General features: G+C 39.6%; 1 protein-coding gene across 1 annotated transcript in view; it reads right to left on the bottom strand.

Annotated features, from left to right (window-relative positions):
* The window catches only part of slc45a2 (solute carrier family 45 member 2), a 57925-nt gene that overhangs the window by 5944 nt on the left and 28052 nt on the right, over positions 1–23929 (bottom strand). Inside the window, 5 exon segments of the mRNA XM_034229680.1 lie at positions 10957–11003; positions 11006–11148; positions 11150–11279; positions 11282–11323; positions 22791–22967. Of these exon segments, the coding sequence (XP_034085571.1) occupies positions 10957–11003; positions 11006–11148; positions 11150–11279; positions 11282–11323; positions 22791–22967 (539 nt within the window).

The following is a 23929-nucleotide window of genomic DNA, read 5'->3' as shown; positions in this document are numbered from 1 at the left end:
TTAGCGCAGCTAGCTAGCACCAGATGCTAACAACAACAATGCACGTAAGGTCTCTCTCTCGCTCGCTTGTGCCACACACACACACACCCTCCCGGTCCTCCCCAGGTGCCTGCCGGTGAGCGTGGAAGTGTGGTCTGTGCCGCAAGCGGGCGGCAGGAGCGGGGCTGTCAGCATCAGCTTGTAGAATGTATTTTAAACTCGATGCGCTCTGAAACTACGGGGCGGCCGAGGACAAAAAGACACTGCGTTAATCGCTTTAAAATAATTAGTGGCGTTAATTTTTTTTGCGTTAACGCGTTATTAACGCGTTAAAATATGTCTTATATGTCTTAAATGACATGATGAATTGGAAATGGGGGACCCTGATGTAACAAGACGAAAGTCTTTCTCTGGTCTGCATCCCCTTAACAATTGTATGTTTTGAGCTGTACTGTACTGTACCCAATATACAAGCTGTTAATAAACTTTTCAATCAATCAATCAATCGCGCTGAGCTCCGTGGAGTGTTATTTCCTTGTTTAGCGAAACACAGCCAAACTCATCCTGAGCACATGTGACCCACACAAAGTGTGTGATCACAATTTTATGTTTATATTTAATATCATTTTATATACCTGTTTAACAATGGACAGCAGGGGGCAGTAGATGGCAGAGTAACACTGCCGTAAAGGGGTTTGTTATTATTTACGCGTCTACCGTAAAATGTCTGACGTGATGACGGAGCTGTCGTTAGCTTGCCATTCTGGAAGATCCGCCAAACGAGCAGTAATAATTTCATAATTTCTCGTGTTTTACAGGAAATACTATCTGTCATCGCGCCCTGCATAGCGGGGCCTGTTACACACACACAAAGTCACAGCCGAAGTAAAAACAATAAGTGTGGCTTGATATTGAGTAAAAAAGGTTGATAAACGCTGTGAGAATGGGTCTGCAGAGAAATGGGTCTGCAGAGAGAATGGGTCTGCAGAGAGAATGGGTCTGCAGAGAGAATGGGTCTGCAGAGAGAATGGGTCTGCAGAGAGAACGGGTCTGCAGAGAGAATGGGTCTGCAGAGAGAATGGGTCTGCAGAGAGAATGGGTCTGCAGAGAGAATGGGTCTGCAGAGAGAAGGGTCTGCAGAGAGAATGGTCTGCAGAGAGAACGGGTCTGCAGAGAGAACGGGTCTGCAGAGAGAATGGGTCTGCAGAGAGAATGGGTCTGCAGAGAGAACGGGTCTGCAGAGAGAATGGGTCTGCAGAGAAACGGGTCTGCAGAGAGAACGGGTCTGCAGAGAGAATGGGTCTGCAGAGAGAATGGGTCTGCAGTGAGAATGGGTCTGCAGAGAGAATGGGTCTGCAGAGAGAATGGGTCTGCGGAGAGAATGGGTCTGCAGAGAGAATGGGTCTGTAGAGAGAATGGGTCTGTAGAGAGAATGGGTCTGCAGAGAGAATGGGTCTGCAGAGAGAATGGGTCTGCAGAGAGAATGGGTCTGCAGAGAGAATGGGTCTGCAGAGAGAATGGGTCTGCGGAGAGAATGGGTCTGCGGAGAGAATGGGTCTGCAGAGAGAACGGGTCTGCAGAGAGAACGGGTCTGCAGAGAGAATGGGTCTGCAGAGAGAATGGGTCTGCAGAGAGAACGGGTCTGCAGAGAGAACGGGTCTGCAGAGAGAATGGGTCTGCAGAGAGAATGGGTCTGCAGAGAGAATGGGTCTGCAGAGAGAATGGGTCTGCAGAGAGAATGGGTCTGCAGAGAGAATGGGTCTGCAGAGAGAACGGGTCTGCGGAGAGAATGGGTCTACAGCAGAGGTGGGACCAAGTCATTGTTTTGCAAGTCCGAGTCAAGTCTCAAGTCTTTGCGCTCAAGTCCAAGTCAAGTCTCAAGTCAGGATGGGCAAGTTCAAGTCAAGTCAAGTCCTAAACTTTGACAAAACGAGTCATAAACAAGTCATTATTGCTTTTCACCAATGTAATGACATCGATCAACAGAATAATACTTAATAATCAAACAGCTCTTTATTAGTCACATTAATAATTTAATAATCCATTTCTCTCTGCTGGTAAAGTAACGTGTGTTTTTTCTAATTTAAGAGGGATCAGTAAGGTAAGGCTACCGTGACGGTTTGATTCAGAAGGAGTTTAATGTATAAGATCCCTGATGTTGAGGTGACCAGAATGTTTATTTCCACTGTGTACATGTTATAAGGGACCCACAATCTATCTTTATGCAAGGGATAATGTGCAGCGAGCGTCTCTATGGGGAAAAGAACACCTGAATCTAGATCCCTCTGCAGGTGGTACTTTAACTATATTTTGATGCTAATACTTTTGTACTTTACTTGTAACATTTTGAATGCAGGACTTTTTATTGTACAGGGTTCCTGCAGGTTTCGCCAACTCAAATTTAAGACTTTTTAACACCTTTTTAAGACCACTTTGAATAGAATTTAAGACCTATTTCACAGCAATAAAGTATGAAGGAAAATGTAAATAAAGAAGAAATACGTCCCATAATCACTTACAAAGTAAATGTATTCATGTTCAACATAAGAACAGTGACTGAACACAACAGCGTAACATACAGAACTGTGTTAGCGTGTTAGACAAAAAGTGTGCGTCTGTGTGTGCTTGAGTGTGTGTGTTGTGTGTGTGTTTGTGTGTGGTGTGTGTGGTGTTAGGCTGTGCAATTAATCTATTTTAATCGCAATTACGATTTTGGCCTGCCACAATTACGAAAACAACATAATCGGAAAAACGATGATTTTGCTTTGCTAGGTTGTGACAGTGCACCACCATATTTGATCTAATTCATTTTTTAGTAATGTATCATTTATTTAATTAATTTTTGTATTGGTTTTTCAGTTGAATTATACGTTCAGGGTAATCAACAGTTCAAAAATACTGTTCAAATTATTATCTGTTTTAAAGTTCAATAAATGGATGTTTTCAAAGTCAATGAATAATCATATTTAATAATCGTGATATTAATTATTGACCAACATAATCTGATTATTGCCATAATCGAGCAGCCCTAGTGTGTGTGTGTGTGTGTGTGTGGTGTGTGTTGTGTTGTGTGGTTGTGTGTGTGTGTGTGTTGTGTGTGGTGTGTGTGTGTGTGTGTGTGGTGTGTGTGTGTGTGTGTCTCTGAGAGAGAGTGCAAGAGCTATATTCAGAGCTCTGCTGCCTTGGCTACACTATTTCATCGTTGCTGTTGTATGATTGGTGTTTAGCGTCTACAGCACCTCCGCTTTTAGGGTTGACGTAGAGCCCGGAGGTCCCCCGGTGTTGTTGCGGGAGCTGCTGCATTAGCTGCTGCTGCACTAGCTAACGCTGCACTAGCTAACGCTACATTAGCAAAACAAACACTAATTTATTTTGCAAAAGGTTCAGCGGGCTTCAAACACGTTCCCTCCACTGGTTTCAAACAAGCACTAAATTAGATGTTTTCCAACCAAATACGGTTGAACTTACACTTCCCCATATTTATTTGTAAGTAGATTCGAAGATAGGCTACATGAGCTGAACCTGTCGTTCAATGGACAGCTTCCCCCCCCCCCCATCTATGTATATACTCGCATTTTAGACTCTGTTACTAACTGATATCTGTAGACTTGGTATGTCTTAAATGTCCGGTTAGGATGTATTAGAACGAAATCTAAAATGAAAATTGTAAATAAGCAATCTGTATGTAAAAAACCACCTGTATGTAATTGTAAATAAGCCATCTGTATGTCAAATATGTCTTATATGTCTTAAATGATATGATGAACTGGAAATGGGGGACCCTGATGTAAACAAGACGAAAGTCTTTCTCTGGTCTGCATCCCCTTAACAATTGTATGTTTTGAGCTGTACTGTACTGTACCCAATATACAAGCTGTTAATACACTTTTCAATCAATCAATCAATCAGGCTACATGAGCTGAAGCTTGGTTGCTAGGTTACTAGCTGGGTGTCTCCAACAAGGGGCCGGGGGAAACAAAGTTAGTGATTACTGGTTCCATGTTGATTTAATTCAATACAAATTGTTGGGGGGAACTGAAAGGCTATTACCGTACTGGTTACTTTGCAGCCCGGACATTTCCCCCAAAACACATTTAGACGCTATCGCAACATAGAAGTACCTTTCAAATCCGATAATTTTTAAGACCTTCTGAATCATATTTAAGACCTTTTTAAGGCCTTCAATTCTGATTATCAAATAAGACTTTTTAAGACCCCGCGGGAACCCTGATTGTAACTTTTTTTAATTGTCTGAACTTCTCCCACCTCTGACAATAAATCCTGAGTGTTTACCCTGCTCTGAAGGTTATTTTCATTTTACAAATCCTGCACTCAGCTTTGCTTTCTCCAATATCATTGAAAAGCAGCCAGATGCTGCTTCTTTTTTCGGTTTTCGCTCATTTCTTGACTTTTTCCGACGCGCTTGCATTTAAATCCGGCTCCCCGTCTCCCCGTCGCTCTGCACATGCTGTGCCCCCACCCTTCTTTCACATAATGGTATGATCCTAGTGTGTCCTCGCATATGATTGGCCGCATGGTGGGCCCAGCTAAATAAAGACCCGCCCCCTGCCTGCAAGGATTCTCAGCAAGAGTAGGAGCGGCTGAAGATTCTGCTTTCCCCGACGGGAGTCTGCTCTTCTAGCGGCAGCTCCGATCGGCGTGTTGGAGATCTCTGAATTAAAGTAGCAAGTCACCTCAAGTCAGAAGGCTCAAGTCCAAGTCAAGTCCTGAGTCATTGGTGTTCAAGTCCAAAGTCGAGTCGCAAGTCTTTTGTGATGTTGTCAAGTCGAGTCTCAAGTCATAAAATGTGTGACTCGAGTCTGACTCGAGTCCAAGTCATGTGACTCGAGTCCACACCTCTGGTCTGCAGAGAGAATGGGTCTGCAGAGAGAACGGGTCTGCAGAGAGAATGGTCTGCAGAGAGAATGGGTCCGCAGAGAGAATGGGTCTGCAGAGAGAATGGGTCTGCAGAGAGAACGGGTCTGCAGAGAGAATGGGTCTGTAGAGAGAATGGGTCTGTAGAGAGAATGGGTCTGTAGAGAGAATGGGTCTGCAGAGAGAATGGGTCTGTAGAGAGATGGGTCTGCAGAGAGAATGGGTCTGCAGAGAGAATGGGTCTGTAGAGAGAATGGGTCTGCAGTGAGAATGGGTCTGTAGAGAGAATGGGTCTGCAGAGAGAATGGGTCTGCAGAGAGAATGGGTATGCAGAGAGAATGGGTCTGAGAGAGAATGGGTCTGTTAGAAGAATGGGTCTGCAGAGAGAATGGGTCTGTAGAGAGAATGGGTCTGCAGAGAGAATGGGTCTGCAGAGAGAATGGGTCTGCAGGGAGAATGGGTCTGCAGTGAGAATGGGTCTGCAGAGAGAATGGGTCTGCAGAGAGAATGGGTCTGCAGAGAGATGGGTCTGCAGAGAGAATGGGTCTGCAGAGAGAATGGGTCTGCAGAGAGAACGGGTCTGCAGAGAGAACGGGTCTGCAGAGAAGAATGGGTACTGCAGAGAGAATGGGTCTGCAGAGAGAATGGGTCTGCAGAGAGAATGGGTCTGCAGAGAGAATGGGTCTGCAGAGAGAATGGGTCTGCAGAGAGAACGGGTCTGCGGAGAGAATGGGGTCTACAGCAGAGGTGGGACCAAGTCATTGTTTTGCAAGTCCGAGTCAAGTCTCAAGTCTTTGCGCTCAAGTCCAAGTCAAGTCTCAAGTCAGGATGGGCAAGTTCAAGTCAAGTCAAGTCCTAAACTTTGACAAAACGAGTCATAAACAAGTCATTATGTGCTTTTCACCAAATGTAATGACATCGATCAACAGAATAATACTTAATAATCAAACAGCTCTTTATTAGTCACATTAATAATTTAATAATCCATTTTCTCTCTGCTGGTAAAGTAACGTGTGTTTTTCTAATTTAAGAGGGATCAGTAAGGTAAGGCTACCGTGACGGTTTGATTCAGAAGGTAGTTTAATGTATAAGATCCCTGATGTTGAGGTGACCAGAATGTTTATTTCCACTGTGTACAACATGTTATAAGGGACCCACAATCTATCTTTATGCAAGGGATAATGTGCAGCGAGGCGTCTCTATGGGGAAAAAGAACACCTGAATCTAGATCCCTCTGCAGGTGGTACTTTAAACTATATTTTGATGCTAATACTTTTGTACTTTTACTTGTAACATTTTGAATGGCAGGGACTTTTTAATTGTACAGGGTTCCTGCAGGTTTCGCCAACTCAAATTTAAGAATTTTTAACGACCTTTTTAAGACCACTTTGAATAGAATTTAAGACCTATTTCACAGCAATAAAGTATGAAGGAAAATGTAATAAAGAAGAATACGTTCCCATAATCACTTACAAAGTAAATGTATTCATGTTCAACATAAGAACATGACTGAACACAACAGCGTAACAGTACAGAACTGTGTTAGCGTGTTAGAACAAAAAGTGTGGCGCTGTGTGTGCTTGAGTGTGTGTGTGTGTGTGTGTGTGTGTGTGTGTGTGGTGTGGTGTGTTAGGGCTGTGCAATTAATCATATTTTAATCGCAATTACGATTTTGGCCTGCCACAATTACGAAAACAACATAATCGGAAAAACGATGATTTTGCTTTGCTAGGTTGTGACAGTGCACTACAACATATTTGATCTAATTCATTTTTTAGTAATGTATCATTTATTTAATTAATTTTTGTATTGGTTTTTCAGTTGAATTATACGTTCAGGGTAATCAACAGTTCAAAAGATACTGTTCAAATTATATCTGTTTTAAAGTTCAATAAATGGATGTTTTCAAAGTCAATGAATAATCATATTTAATAATCGTGATATTATTATTGACCAACATAATCTTGGATTATTGCCATAATCGAGCAGCCCTAGTGTGTGTGTGTGGTGTGTGTGTGTGTGTGGGTGTGTGTGTGTGTGTGTGGTGTGTGTGTGTGTGTGTGTGTGTGTGTGTGTGTGTGTGTGTGTGTGTGTGTGTGTGTGTGTGTGTCTCTGAGAGAGAGTGACAAGAGCTATATTCAGAGCTCTGCTGCCTTGGCTACACTATTTCATCGTTGCTGTTGTATGATTGGTGTTTAGCGTCTACAGCACCTCCGCTTTTAGGGTTGACGTAGAGCCCGGAGGTCCCCCGGTGTTGTTGCGGGAGCTGCTGCATTAGCTTGCTGCTGCACTAGCTACGCTGCACTAGCTAACGCTACATTAGCAAAACAAACACTAATTTATTTTGCAAAAGGTTCAGCGGGCTTCAAACACGTTCCCGCCACTGGTTTCAAACAAGCACTAAATTAGATGTTTTCCAACCAATACGGTTGAACTTACACTTCCCCATATTTATTTGTAAGTAGATTCGAAGATAGGCTACATGAGCTGAACCTGTCGTTCAATGGACAGCTTCCCCCCCCCCCATCTATGTATATACTCGCATTTTAGACTCTGTTACTAACTGTATATATCTGTAGACTTGGTATGTCTTAAATGTCCGGTTAGGATGTATTAGAACGAAAATCTAAAATGAAAATTGTAAATAAGCAATCTGTATGTAAAAAACCACCTGTATGTAAATTGTAAATAAGCCATCTGTATGTCAAATATGTCTTATATGTCTTAAATGATATGATGAACTGGAAATGGGGGACCCTGATGTAAACAAGACGAAAGTCTTTTCTCTGGTCCTGCATCCCCTTAACAATTGTATGTTTTGAGCTGTACTGTACTGTACCCAATATACAAGCTGTTAATACACTTTTCAATCAATCAATCAATCAGGCTACATGAGCTGAAGCTTGGTTGCTAGGTTACTAGCTGGGTGTTCTCCAACAAGGGGCCGGGGGAAACAAAGTTAGTGATTACTGGTTCCATGTTGATTTAATTCAATACAAATTGTTGGGGGGAACTGAAAGGCTATTACCGTACTGGTTACTTTGCAGCCCGGACATTTCCCCCAAAACACATTTAGACGCTATCGCAACATAGAAGTACCTTTCAAATCCGATAATTTTTAAGACCTTCTGAATCATATTTAAGACCTTTTTAAGGCCTTCAATTCTGATTATCAAATATAAGACTTTTTAAGACCCCGCGGGAACCCTGATTGTAACTTTTTTTTAATTGTCTGAACTTCTCCCACCTCTGACAATAAATCCTGAGTGTTTACCCTGCTCTGAAGGTTATTTTCATTTTACAAATCCTGCACTCAGCTTTGCTTTCTCCAATATCATTGAAAAGCAGCCAGATGCTGCTTCTTTTTTCGGTTTTTCGCTCATTTCTTGACTTTTTCTCGACGCGCTTGCATTAAATCCGGCTCCCCGTCTCCCCGTCGCTCTGCACATGCTGTGCCCCCACCCTTCTTTCACATAATGGTATGATCCTAGTGTGTCCTCGCATATGATTGGCCGCATGGTGGCCCAGCTAAATAAAGACCCGCCCCTGCCTGCAATGATTCTCAGCAAGAGTAGGAGCGGCTGAAGATTCTGCTTTCCCCGACGGGAGTCTGCTCTTCTAGCGGCAGCTCGCGATCGGCGTGTTGGAGATCTCTGAATTAAAGTAGCAAGTCACCTCAAGTCAGAAGGCTCAAGTCCAAGTCAAGTCCTGAGTCATTGGTGTTCAAGTCCAAGTCGAGTCGCAAGTCTTTTGTGATGTTGTCAAGTCGAGTCTCAAGTCATAAAATGTGTGACTCGAGTCTGACTCGAGTCCAAGTCATGTGACTCGAGTCCACACCTCTGGTCTGCAGAGAGAATGGGTCTGCAGAGAGAACGGGTCTGCAGAGAGAATGGGTCTGCAGAGAGAATGGGTCTGCAGAGAGAATGGGTCTGCAGAGAGAATGGGTCTGCAGAGAGAACGGGTCTGCAGAGAGAATGGGTCTGTAGAGAGAATGGGTCTGCAGAGAGAATGGGTCTGTAGAGAGAATGGGTCTGCAGAGAGAATGGGTCTGTAGAGAGAATGGGTCTGCAGAGAGAATGGGTCTGCAGAGAGAATGGGTCTGTAGAGAGAATGGGTCTGCAGAGAGAATGGGTCTGTAGAGAGAATGGGTCTGCAGAGAGAATGGGTCTGCAGAGAGAATGGGTCTGCAGAGAGAATGGGTCTGTAGAGAGAATGGGTCTGTAGAGAGAATGGGTCTGCAGAGAGAATGGGTCTGTAGAGAGAATGGGTCTGCAGAGAGAATGGGTCTGCAGAGAGAATGGGTCTGCAGAGAGAATGGGTCTGCAGTGAGAATGGGTCTGCAGAGAGAATGGGTCTGCAGAGAGAATGGGTCTGCAGAGAGAATGGGTCTGCAGAGAGAATGGGTCTGCAAGAGAACGGGTCTACAGAGAGAACGGGTCTGCAGAGAGAATTTCGCCGCGATCCCAACTGTCTGTTATCAGCCTGCAGCCAGCGAGGAGAGATCAGCAGAGCTGCCTGCATTGAGTGTGTGAGGAAGTCCGTGGATTGGTCAATTTGGACCAATCAGCGGGGCTTAACGTAACGGCTCCGCGGACGTAACATAACGGCTCCACGGATTGGTCCATTTCGTTCCGGGGACGACATGACATCATGATGTACCCGGAAGAATCAAATGGACAGTTGACGTATCTCCAACGAGGCGTTTTGGGGAGGTCTTCTCTGTGTTAGAGCTTTACTCGCTACATGGTGTACTTTGAGGGTTTTGACTCTGCAGACCGTTTACATGCATAAAAACCTTCATAACAACAAGGGGACGGGTACTAACCGGAAAAGCATGAACATGTCACCTTTAAAGCAGAGGAAGAAGAGTATTAATCAAATGTCTTTACGAGGCTTCAAAAGTGAAGACGATAATGAAAAAAGTATTACAAATTAACTCGGGAGCGTCGGACAGATTGAGAGATGTTCAGAGGTTTTAAAAAATAGTTAATACTACAGGATATATTCACACTTCAGGACGTCGAAGAGTCTCCTCTGCAGAAAATGACCTATAAAACATTTAAAACACCCTCAGGATTATTGGACAATGGTTCTTCCAGTAAAGGAGTATTCTTCATTATGTAGGTCAAGCCAGTTTTGCTGAGATTGTAAGAAAAATGCATAAAAAAATGAATATTTAAACACACTCAGAAAAAGCATGTTTTTCAGAATAAAAGCCCAAGAAAGTAACTGTATCCTAACGAGAAATGCAGGAAGAAGCATGTTTTTCAAAATAAAAACCCATATAGTAATGGTTTGCATTAGAGGAAGCTGAGGAAGAAGCGTGTTTTAAAATTTTTTTTTTTACGAAAAACCACAAAGAGTAACTGCATGTTTTTCAAAAATAAAAGCACCATACAGTAACTTGAACCTCACAGGAAGCTCAGTAAGAGGAAGGTTTTATCAAAATAAAAGCTGTAGGGGTAACTAAATATTTACAGGAAGCTGCAGAAGAGGCTTGTTTTTCAAAATAAAAGCCCAAGAAAGTAACGGTATATTTACAGGAAGCTAAGAACAAGGCTTGTTTTTCAAAATAAAAGCCCACGAAAGCAAGAATTTGAGGATTAATAATGTTTTTTTGGAAATCTTTCCTTTACAAACTCTTTGTTTGACTGCTGGGGCGCTTGAGGTCACTGAGCATGTTTGATGTTAATGTTTCAAAAATAAAAGCACCCAGAAGATACCTATCAAGAAAATAACTATCTCTAGCTCAGATCCATGCTTGTCTTTCAAAATAAAAGCACCAGAATATGAGGATAAATTAAGGATAAGGATTTTTTTAATCTTTCCTCTTTGTTTGGCGCTGGAAGCCACTGAGTTGGCTTCGGAGGGTAACTGTATACTATGCTTGTTTTTCAAAATAAAAGCCCCAGAAAGCCAGAATATGAGGATTAATAACGTTTTTTTTAAATCTTGTCCTTACACACCTATTTGTTTGGCGCTGGAGGTCACTGAGTTGGCTTCAGAGGGTAACTGTACTTGTATACTATGCTTGTTTTTCAAAATAAAAGCCCAAGAAAATAAGAATATGAGGATTAATAATGTTTTTTTTTCTTTACCCACCTCTTTGTTTGGCTGCTTGGCGCTGGAGGTCACTGAGTTGGCTTCCCCAGAGCAGAGAAGGATCTGGGCCTGAGGTCTGTGACGGGTCCGGGTCCCACTGGAGAAACGGGCTCTTTAACCAACGCTCCGTATCCATTACTCTGTGTTCCCAGCAGGCGGAGGGCACTGGGTTTAGAGGGGCCAGAGTCTGAGGGGGTCTTTATCCAGAGGCTGTTCAGGAATACTGAAGAGGTGCAGGGTGAGGAAGACTCCCCAGGTGAGCGCTGAGAAGAAGAAGATGACCTGGTACTCTGATCCCAGCGCCTCTCCCAGAACGGAGTGGCCCAGTCCATCGCTCCCACCAGGTACCCGAACGCACCGCCCAGACCTGGAGGAAACAGCAGCAGTAAATATGTGTTCTATTAGGTGATAGTATAAGCCCTCTGCTCCTAGGATGGGTTAAATGCGTAGGACAAATATCACAGTATTTATGTCACGAAAAACATGGAACAAATACATTTTTTATTGCCCTTTTTTCTGACATATGGAGAAATAAACAGATAATTCCCTCTGTTTTAAACCTTTGGATCAAGAATGAGGAACCTGGCTTTATCAATGTTCATATTTCTGTACTTCAAGGGCTGATTGTAGGTGAATGTACATCCTGTTTCTTCCTGGAATGCCTTCTTTAACCTCAGGGAGGACATTTCTGCAGAGTATTGATCATTCTTCTTCTTCTAACCCATGATCATTATAAGAAAAGGTCACCCTAAAGTTACATTACTGGGTTTAAAGGGTCAACGATGGGTTCAGGTAACAGTAAAGCAGGGGGAAATGTGATGCAAAATGGATGAAAGGAATATAAAAAGGAAGACTAGGGGTCGAGGAATGTGAGATATCGTCAAATCTCAGAAACCTGCAGGTCCGCCGCAACTCTGACTACTTTTAAATCCAGGCTGAAGACTTCCTGTTTCCGCTGCTTTTAATTGAACTACTCTCATCTCACACTGCTCTGTAACTTTTATTCATGTACCTGTGTTATTCATGTTTTATTATCTTGCTTTTTAAGTTTTTAATGCGTTTTATGCTCTTAATGTCTTTCATTTCTGTAAAGCACTTTGAATTGCCTTGTGTTGAAAAGTGCTGTGTGCTCTGCATTAAAGAGGGTTTCCTCCCTCCCATGCTATTGTGTTTCCTATATAAGGGTTGTCATGTAAATGCAAGGCTTGTTTCTAGATATTTTGCATATTTTAGGAGAAGTTTAAAACTGAAAAGCATGAGAATTAATCCATGTTTTTTGGTGATGTAAGAACAGACATATTTTATGCTACATGCAGTAAGTCCTTTCAAATCAAATCAAATCAAGTTTTATTTGTAGAGCACATTTAAAACGATTTTGGTCGAGCCAAAGTGCTGTACATGTAATTTAAACACATACATCACAATAAATCACAACAGATAAAAACAACACATGGAACAGTCAGGAGTCATGACCCCACTCTAACTAGAAGGCCAGAGAGAAGTAGTGTGTCTTCAGTGTGGATTTAAAAGCCCCCTAGGGTCTGGGCCGAACCTCACATGGAGGGGCAGAGTGTTCCAGAGCCTGGGGCCAGCCGCTGCGAAGGCTCGGTGCCCTCGGGTTTTGAGCCTGGTCTTGGGCACTACCAGCAGCAGCTGGTCAGCAGATCTTTACGCTCATGGCTGGGGTGTAGCGCTGGAGGAGTTCAGCTATATAGGCCAAGAGCCCATTTAGTGCTTTAAATACAAATAAAAGGATTTTAAAAATAAATTCTGAACCGGACTGGAAGCCAGTGAGGCCAGAATTGGGGTGGTTGTGGTCACGCTTTTTGTGGCCAGTCAGGAGACGTGCAGCTGCGTTTTGGACTAGCTGCAGGCGTTTAATTGATGCCTGGTCCATACCCACATACAGAGCGTTACAATAGTCCAGTCTTGAGGTCACAAAGGCGTTAATAACCCTTTCCAGGTCTTTAAAAGATAAATACGACTTGGTTTTGACAGATGGTTAAGGTCTCTCAGTAAATGGAGACGCAGTTGAAAAAGTCAGAATTTGAGAAAAAAGTAAAAATGTATACAGTCAGAAAAAAGTAAGAATTTTAAAAATTTTAAAAAATGGCTTTTGAGAAAATAATCAGAATTTTTTGGGGGAAATCTGGATTGTGAGATTTAAAATAAAAAGTCAGAATTTGGAGATCTTCAAAAAAATATAGTTCACGTCCAGCAATTGCCTTTACCTCATTGATTGTAATTTATGCAAATTAATGTAATAATCAGAATATCATTTATTGGATTATGTCGCGTGAAGTCACTGTGACCTTGAGTCTCATTGGGTGTTCTAGATGTGAGGACATTCCCTCCAGGAGTTCTTGGTCACAGGGACATTTTATCATCAAATTCTTCTCACTTCATTCTTGAGTCAAATTGGATGTTTGCACTGACTTCGGAGAAATTCCATCCAGGAGTTCTTGTGGTAAACACGCAGGAGAGATGGACGTAAACAGAACATGAAAATATAATTCCTGACTGATCAACTGTGTCTCCCTGAAATCAGAAGTCCATTCTTCTTCATCAGAGCAGCTGGCAGCTAAAGTAAAAACCACTTCAGGAGTCACGCTCCACTCACCCAGAACATTACTGTGTGCTAGCCTCTAATGTAAAACCTGTGTTTCTGTCGTCAAATCCAACCCAGTGTTTACCTTTCTGTCCCAAATAACTCTGCTTTCATAGCAACAAGCAGAAATATCACTGTGTGTTCCCAAGGTATCCATGGAGATGGAGAACAAGAAGGAAGGAGATATTAAGACAGGACTCTTTAAAGTAGAGACACTACACACTGATATACACCTGAACATCAGCAGGAGAGGACTCTTTAAAGTAGAGACACTACATACTGATATACACTCTGAACATCAGCAGAGAGGACTCTTTAAAGTAGAGACACTACATACTGATATACACCTGAACATCAGCAGGAGAGGACTCTTTAAAGTAGAGACACTACATACTGATATACACCTGAACATCAGCAGGAGAGGACTCTTTAAAGTAGAGACACTACATACTGATATACACCTGAACATCAGCAGGAGAGGACTCTTTAAAGTAGAGACACTACATACTGATATACACCTGAACATCAGCAGGAGAGGACTCTTTAAAGTAGAGACACTACATACTGATATACACCTGAACATCAGCAGGAGAGGACTCTTTAAAGTAGAGACACTACATACTGATATACACCTGAACATCAGTAGGAGAGGACTCTTTAAAGTAGAGACACTACATACTGATATACACCTGAACATCAGTAGGAGAGGACTCTTTAAAGTAGAGACACTACATACTGATATACACCTGAACATCAGTAGGAGAGGACTCTTTAAAGTAGAGACACTACATACTGATATACACCTGAACATCAGTAGGAGAGGACTCTTTAAAGTAGAGACACTACATACTGATATACACCTGAACATCAGTAGGAGAGGACTCTTTAAAGTAGAGACACTACATACTGATATACACCTGAACATCAGCAGGAGAGGACTCTTTAAAGTAGAGACACTACATACTGATATACACCTGAACATCAGCAGGAGAGGACTCTTTAAAGTAGAGACACTACATACTGATATACACCTGAACATCAGCAGGAGAGGACTCTTTAAAGTAGAGACACTACATACTGATATACACCTGAACATCAGCAGGAGAGGACTCTTTAAAATAGAGACACTACATACTGATATACACCTGAACATCAGCAGGAGAGGACTCTTTAAAGTAGAGACACTATATACTGATATACACCTGAACATCAGCAGGAGAGGACTCTTTAAAATAGAGACACTACATACTGATATACACCTGAACATCAGCAGGAGAGGACTCTTTAAAATAGAGACACTACATACTGATATACACCTGAACATCAGCAGGAGAGGACTCTTTAAAGTAGAGACACTACATACTGATATACACCTGAACATCAGCAGGAGAGGACTCTTTAAATAGAGACACTACATACTGATATACACCTGAACATCAGTAGGAGAGGACTCTTTAAAGTAGAGACACTACATACTGATATACACCTGAACATCAGCAGGAGAGGACTCTTTAAAGTAGAGACACTACATACTGATATACACCTGAACATCAGCAGGAGAGGACTCTTTAAAGTAGAGACACTACATACTGATATACACCTGAACATCAGCAGGAGAGGACTCTTTAAAGTAGAGACCCTACATACTGATATACACCTGAACATCAGCAGGAGAGGACTCTTTAAAGTAGAGACACTACATACTGATATACACCTGAACATTAGCAGGAGAGGACTCTTTAAAGTAGAGACACTACATACTGATATACACCTGAACATCAGCAGGAGAGGACTCTTTAAAGTAGAGACACTACATACTGATATACACCTGAACATCAGCAGGAGAGGACTCTTTAAAGTAGAGACACTACATACTGATATACACCTGAACATCAGCAGGAGAGGACTCTTTAAAGTAGAGACACTACATACTGATATACACCTGAAACATCAGCTGGAGAGGACTCTTTAAAGTAGAGACACTACATACTGATATACACTTGAACATGCAGGAGAGGACTCTTTAATTGACAAGGACACACTTTTTAAAGTATATTTGTAAGGCAAACAACAGCATCTTAAAGGTTTTAACCCATTTATTTGTAATAGGACCAGCAAATTGATTTGTGTGCCACGTCAGAAGAAAATGAAGGTCACAAATTAGTCGTACTGGTGAGCCACTAAGTGAAGTCTTTATGTGCCGTGAATATATATTTGTAGAGTAGAAAATCATTATGTTACTGAACTCTAGCCTTAACTGCCTTATAGCTTATTTATGTCACGTTTTATCACAAAAAACATAGAAAACATACATTTGTTATTGCCCTTTTTTCAGACGTATGGAGAAATAAACAGATAATGCCCATTGTTTAAACCTTTGGATCAAGAAGGAGGAACCTGGCTTTATCAAATGTTCACATGTCTGTAGTGAAAATGTATTGACATTGCACCATTTCAAGGTTTTGATTGTAGGTGAATGTACATCCTGCTTCTTCCTGGAAGGCCTTTTCTTTAACCTCAGGGAGGACATTTCTGCAGAGTATTGATTACACCTCTTCTACTGCACAGGATCATTATAAGAAAAGGTCACCCTAAAGCAGAGGTGGGAAGTAGTGGAGTACAAATACGTTGTTACTGTACTTAAGCACATGCTTCTGGTATCAGTACTTTACTCCTTATTTTTCTGACGACTTTTTACTTTGACTTCTTACATTTTGAACTCAAATACCTGTACTTTCTACTTCTTACATGTTGAACCCAAATACCTGTACTTTCTACTTCTTACATGTTGAACCCAAATACCTGTACTTTCTACTTCTACATGTTGAACTCAAATACCTGTACTTTCTACTTCTTACATGTTGAACTCAAATACCTGTACTTTCTACTTCTTACATGTTGAACTCAAATACCTGTACTTTCTACTTCTTACATGTTGAACTCAAATACCTGTACTTTCTACTTCTCACATGTTGAACACAAATACCTGTACTTTCTACTTCTTACATGTTGAACACAAATACCTGTACTTTCTACTTCTTACATGATGAACACAAATACCTGTACTTTCTACTTCTTACATGTTGAACACAAATACCTGTACTTTCTACTTCTCACATGTTGAACTCAAATACCTGTACTTTCTACTTCTTACATGATGAACTCAAATACCTGTACTTTCTACTTCTTACATGATGAACTCAAATACCTGTACTTTCTACTTCTCACATGTTGAACACAAATACCTGTACTTTCTACTTCTTACATGTTGAACTCAAATACCTGTACTTTCTACTTCTCTCATTTTCCAAACAGCTGGTTCCTTTAGTCTGAATGTGTGTTTGGTGCGTGATCATTATTCTTTAGAGTCATTGCGTGCCTATTGATTTGAACACGATCCGTGTATCCATCATTTCTTCTCTAAAGAAGAGGGACCAATGGAAACGTTGTCATGTTGCCGTTGTTCAGCATGGAAACATTCATTAGCTAACAATGACATTATTGTTTCTATTAATATAAAGGGCACACCCTAACACCACTCTTTAAAAACAGCTGCTAGTAAAGAAGTTTAGGTCAGTAGTACTTCTACTTTCACCAGAGTATTTTTAAACACGAGTATCTGTACTTCTAATTGAGTAATGGATGTGTGTACTTTTGCCATCTCTGGCCTAAAGGCACATTCCTCACAGGGAAACATTTCTCACTCCCTGTTCTTTCTTTAAAGTTCACATACCAGCGCCTCCAGAGTCATGTGTTGCGTCTCTCAGCTCAGACCCATGACTGCAGCACATGATGAGCTCAGGGCTGATTACTGCCGGACTCACACCACCCGGTGCCTGCTGACGGCTCAGAGCACACCCTAACACCATGATGTTCCAAAATATATACATTTACTTGATCCTAAACTCATTTGGATCATATTTAGTAAGGTAGAAGAGTCATTAAACATAAAAAGCAAGGAATTTTAAGAAAGAAAGTACAAATATTAAGAAAGAAAGTACAAATATTAAGAAAGAAAATCAGAATTTTAAGAAAAATATGTTTTTAAATCAGGAAAAAGTCAGGATTTGAAAAAAAGTCTTATTAGTAAATAATATTGAGTATCGATTTGTTTAGATATTCAAAAATAGCCACATTTTAAGATTCATGAAAAAAGTCTGAATTTGAAGAAAAGAAGTCAGAATTTGCAGTAAAAGGTAAACATTATTATTATTATAATACTTTTTCAGGGTTTGAAAAAATGTCGGGATTATGACATTTTCTAAAACTTCAGAATTCTGAGAATAAAAGTCAGAATTTTGGGATCTTCTTTAAAAGTCAGAATTTGAGAGTTCAGAGCACACTCTAAACGTCATGCTCCTCGAAAAAAGGATATTTGCTTGATCCTAAACTAATTTTGGGTCATATTCAGTACGAATCTTAAGATTGATGTAAATATTAAGAATTTTAAGAAAAAAAAGTCAGAATTAATAGATTTTCAAAAAGCCGATAAAAAACAAAAATAATTATTAGCTTTTCGGATAAAAGTCAACATTTTGAGAAAATAAATGCCAAATTATGGGATTTAAAGAAAAAGGCAGAATTAAAAAAAAAGGCAGAATTGAAAGAAAAAGGCAGAATTCTGAGTTTTTCAGCAATAAGTCAGAATTCGAGAAATCACCCTAAACATCACGGTCCTTGAAAGGATATGTATTTGCTTGATCCTGAACTCATTTGGATCATATTTAGGAAGGAAGAGGAGTCAGAACTCCCAGAAAGATTGAACGTTCACAGCTTTTTGAATAAAGTCTGGAGTTCTATCTGTGTGCTGCTTCCTTACATTATATCAAATATAACTTTTGCAATAAAGGCTTATCCCGTATGTTTAAAACTCATTTGGATTCATATTGAGTAAGGTAGAAGTGTAGAAATGAAACATAGAATAAAATAAGTTGTAATCAATTATACTGGTTATGTGCAATATACGTTTTTTCACAATTTATTATTGATATTTTTGGCTTATATAATGTTTTATAAACATGTGCTTGCCTCTTTATTTAGTACTTTGCTATAAAACGGTAAATGTCTCCGCTGTGGGACGAATGCAATATTTCTAATTCTGAAATATTCAGATTTTACACAGAACTTTAACTTTCCCTCTTTCAGCTTATCTAATTTTGTATTCTCTTGGTTTTTTAATGAACGCGATTAAACGGAGCTTCTTTTGAATTGTGTTTTTATGCTTTTACATTTTTTTGTAAAGCACTTTAAATTGCTTTGTTGTCAAAATGTGCTACATTAAAAAACTACCCAAATATGTCGTAAAGTATCTCGTGTATTTGTATAAGGGAGCATGTGGCTCCGTCAATAGGGGCTCAAATATGGAGTGTGGGCTGTCACATGACTCAAATCTCACTGTATGACAAAAATACAGAGGGTTTTTAAACAACCTACGCTTTGTTAACACATCCACTAAGTAGCACGTTATTGGCTCACTCTTAGATGTGTCTGAATGTGTCCATCGGGCAAAAATATCTCCAAAAACAAGTTGTGATATCATCCAGGATGTGAGTAACTCAGCCTTTTGGCCTCGGGCACATCGAGCTCTCCTTCAGAGGGAAAAGTTGTGTGAATGAAATCTCAACCTCCAGACATCGAGTATAATAAAAGAATCGATGCTGCGTCTGACCTCCGTCTACACTTTTTCTGAAATGTTGTCATTACGTCAACGACCTGAAGGTGAAGTGAACACGGTGAAAAAGTGGCCATGGACAATTAAAAGTTTGTGAACAAGGCAATAAAAATCCCTCTGAAATGCTTTGGACCTGGAGCTAATGTTCAATATCCTGCAAATCCCTCAAAGGGAAAAGGAGTTCAAACTCACGCTGTAATTTCCCCTGAGGAATTTATTAAGAAAGGAAGCATTCGGTTTAATTTGGCGATCCTAATCTGATAAAACCACGTCAGGAACACAGGGGTGTTTTACTGGCAACATCTCAATGACGTATGAGCGAAACAACGATCAAATAGGCCAGTTTTGACTCTGGGGTCTGTTGGTCTATTTTTAATGTGGGTACATTTGAGATAATTACATTACAGAATTCTGAGTATTCAGGAAGAAGTCAGAATTTCAGAAATCACATCATGATCACACATCATGATATGTATTTGCTTGATCCTCAACTCATTTGGTATATTTAGTAAGGGAGAGGAGTCAAAACTAAACATAAAAAAGTCAGAATTTAGCGTTTTTCAAAAATAGCCAGAATTTTAAGATTTTAAGAAAAAAATACAGAAATTTAAGGAAAAAGTGAGGATTTTAATTTTTTTTGTGAATTATTAGTTTTTGAGAATAAAGTCAACATTTTGAGAAAAAAATGAGATTTTCAAAAAGTCAGATTTTTTTTTTAAAAGTGACAATTATTAGTTTTTCAGACAAACTCAACATTTTTGGAAAAAATAAAACATTTTGAGATTTTCAGAAAAAGTCAGAATTTTATGATTTTAATAACAAAGTCAGAATTATAAGAAAAAACGACAGAATTTTAAGGAAAAAGTGAGGATTTGAAAAAAAAACTATTACTTTTTCTAGAAAAAGCCAGAATTATTCGTTTTTGAGAAAAAAGTCAAAATGTTGAGAAAAAGTAAAAAAAGTGTTAGATTTTCAGAAAAAGTCAGAACCTTAAGAAAAAAGCGAGGATTTTTTTTTTTTTCAGAATTGTTAGTTTTTTCCGAATTTAGAGATTTTTAAAAAGTCCGATTTTTTGGGAAAAAATAACAATTATTAGTTTTTCAGAAAAAAGTCAAAATGTTGCGATTTTCTGAAAAAGTGAGAATTCTGAGAAAAAAAGTCAGAATTATGGGATAAAAAAAACGAAGACAATGATCAAAAAGGCGAGTTTTGGTCTGTTGTATTTTTAATGTGGTTTCATTGGAGCTAATTTCAATGCTAACGCTGCTAACGCTGAGGAGATTCTGTTTTCACAGCAATTTGTGAAGCAACACTGACATCAAACCACATTTTGTCTTCTTACAACTGTTGATCATTTAAACATTTAGCAGTTACAGAAACACATGATTTATTTGGGGTCGTCCAATTTTAGCTCCGTTTTTGGTCTCCACCAAATATCTGTATCTGTTTTTTAGTATTTGGGTGTTAGCTGTTTAACCCCAGGTCCTTGAGCAAAACACTGAACTTATTTCCAAGCAACATTTTTTTGTTCCCATACAATTAAAAACATTTGTTTTGTGTTGTAAATTAAAACGAAAGCTTATAAGAACTACTTGGTTATGTTATGTAAAAAATCCTGGTTTGACGGTACCTTTGCAATGTCCATTAAGTACAGATGTACTTTTCTTTTAAAACAACGTTGATATTAACATAGGACACAAACAGCACTGTTATATTGTAACCGTACATTTGCCTCTATTTCTTGCACAAGCAGACTTCTGCAACATATTTATAATACCTCAAAAACTCATGAACCAGTGAGTTTAATTGTCAACAGGTGCTATGTTAAAGCAGTCCATTTATCCTTTAGAGCTTTTATCTGGGAAGCATCTGCCTGATTTGGATTTAAAAAGACGCTGATATGAAGGAGTGAAACAAAACAGAGAAGTTGTGGGATGTAGAACCAAAACAAAAGGCTAGACGCTAAACAAGTATTCAAACACATTTGGACACAGGCAAGAAGATACCGTGTCTGGCGAAGAGAGAGTCTGGCACTTAACGCCCACTAAAACATGTCATTTTATACTCTTCTACAGACTAAGCAAAGACAGAGCTAGGCTAGCAGTTTCCCCCTGTTTCCAGTCTTTATGCTAAGCTAAGCTAAGCTAAGCCATCCATCCATCAATCCATCTTCTCCCCTTATCCGTGGTCGGGTCGCGGGGGTAGCAGTTCCAGCAGAGAGCCCCAAACTTTCTTTTCCCTGGCGACATCAACCAGCTCTGACTGCTATGCCAACTGTCTCCCTAAAATCAATGTTCTTATCTAAGTCTCATCACATTTTGAAAAAAGAGGTCATCCAGAGTTAACATTCACAGATTGCAACAACGTCCATAAAATCCTATTAACACTTCCTTCAGTATGGACTCTTCCACCCACTCCATATCACGCCATAAAAACCACCCATTAAACTCAGAATCACTGCCATAACTCTCTGATAACTGCTCCTGCTGAAACTGTCAGCAAACAAACAAGTCCTGACGAACTCACAGGAAAAACACACGTTGGAAAACGCCATAAAGTGGAGATTTATGACAGATTAAAAAAGCATTGAAATGCAACAAATCTCCTCTGGCTGGAAGAGAACTCTCTGCTCCAAAGCTTCTCTTGATAACTGGAATTAAACTCCCACTGTTTTACATTAATATTCAATTTAATATTTAATAATCATTTCCTTGCACAATTAATGTATATATAATATCCTTCTTATCTTTTTGTTACTGTACATTTCCACGATTTCCACATGTATATTTTTTAACTTTTTAATGCTATTTTATTTCAGAAATATTTTGGATTGTTTATTTCTAGTGTTTTAATTTCTCTTATATGCTCAGTCAAAACTAAACAGAAAAGAGTCCGAATTTTGAGATTTTTAGAAAAAGTCTGATATTTAAGGAAAAAGTGAGGATTTGAAAAAAAAGTCTGAATTATTAGTTTTTCAGAAAAAAGCCAAAATGTTGAGAAAAAAAGTCAATATTTTTAGATGTTCAGAAAAAGTCAGAATTTAGAGATTTCCAAAAAGTCAGATTGTTTTTAAAAAAGTAACAATTATTAGTTTTTCAGGTAAAAGTCAACATTTTGATAAAAAGTCAGAATTTAAAGAAAATAATTGATATTTAAGGAAAAGTGAGGATTTGAAAAATAAGTCTGAATTATTAGTTTTTCAGAAAAAAGCCCGAATTATTAGTTTTTTAGAATAAAGTCAAAATGTTGAGAAAGATATTTTTTAGATATTCAGAAAAAGTCAGAATTTAGAGATTTCCAAAAATTCTGATTTTTTTTGAAAAAAGTAACAATTATTAGCTTTTCAGGTAAAAGTCAACATTTTGAGAATTTCAGAAAAAGGTCGGACAGACGCTAAAAAGTATTAAAACACACTCAAATTGAGACTTCCTGGAGGCAAGAAGAAAGTCACTGTGTCTGGCGAAGTGTGGTGTGGAATCTGCAACGCAAACATCTCCTAAATTGGGATCAATAAAGTACTTCTTATGTTATCTTCACGGGGTCTGTGGTACACACCTGTGAGTAGAGCGTGGTAGTGAAGCCCTCTCTCTTTGTCTGAATGAGAGCACACATCGAACAGGTACGCTTTGATGGGTCCGTCGATGAAATCTGCGGCGAAGTCGAACAGAACGACTCCCAGCATCACGATCACGATGGCCCAGGTGCTCTTCAACGACTTGTCCGTGACTAATTCTGAAAGACGGAACAAAAACACCTCATTATTCACAAACTAAATAATGACGACTCTAGCACTATACTTGAAGTGTCAAAAAGAAACAACTCTGATGTGACTTTTCCCAAATGTCTCTTTTCCCAGGATTCAGATTTCTTCTTAGATTTCTGATGTTTTGCTCAAAAATTACTTTTGTCTCAGAATTCCGAAATGTTTCTCAATGATATATTTATTTTATTCTGACTTTTTTTCTGCCCCAAAACATTTTCAGAACATTTAGAATTTTGTTCTAAAGATTCAGATTTTCTCACAAAAATATTTTCTGAAGATTCTGACTTTTTTCTCTTAATTATAATTTTTGTTCTCAAATTTTTTTTCCCTCCAGATTCTGACTATTAATAAAAAAAATGTAAATCCTGACTTTTTTTTCTAAAAATGTTGACTTTTTTTCTCTGTGGTACAAACACATTCTTCTTGTACAGAAACTCGGCAGGTGAACTAATTACATTCACTTATTAACTAAAAAACATAGTGTTTTTGAGAATAAAAATCTCCATCCATCTTCTCCCGCTTATCCGTGGTCGGGTCTCGGGGGTATCAGTTCCAGCAGAGAGCCCCAAACTTTCTTTTCCCCTCATCAACCAGCTCTGACTGGGGGATCCCAAGGCGCTCCCAGGCCAGCGAAGAGATATAATCCCTCCACCTGGTCCTAGGTCTACCCCTTGGTCTCTTCCCAGCTGGACGTGCCTGGAACACCTCCCTAGGGAGGCGCCCAGGTGGCATCCTAACTAAAAAAATCACATCCCAGTGTATTGATAATTTGGTTCATCCCTCGCAAAAAACATGTCTAACTCTAATATAATTACACGTTTAAATTAGTTGTAGTACAGCAGAGAGAGGTTGTTATGCAGTTACACAGAGTGACCTCTATAATTATGAAACACACAGAGAAATGCTAGCTCAAATCAAAAGGGAAAACTCG

The sequence above is a fragment of the Gymnodraco acuticeps genome, unplaced genomic scaffold (assembly GCF_902827175.1).
Source record: "Gymnodraco acuticeps unplaced genomic scaffold, fGymAcu1.1, whole genome shotgun sequence".
In the NCBI taxonomy this organism is placed as follows: Eukaryota; Metazoa; Chordata; class Actinopteri; order Perciformes; family Bathydraconidae; genus Gymnodraco; species Gymnodraco acuticeps.
This window is presented reverse-complemented; position numbering and strand designations above follow the sequence as displayed.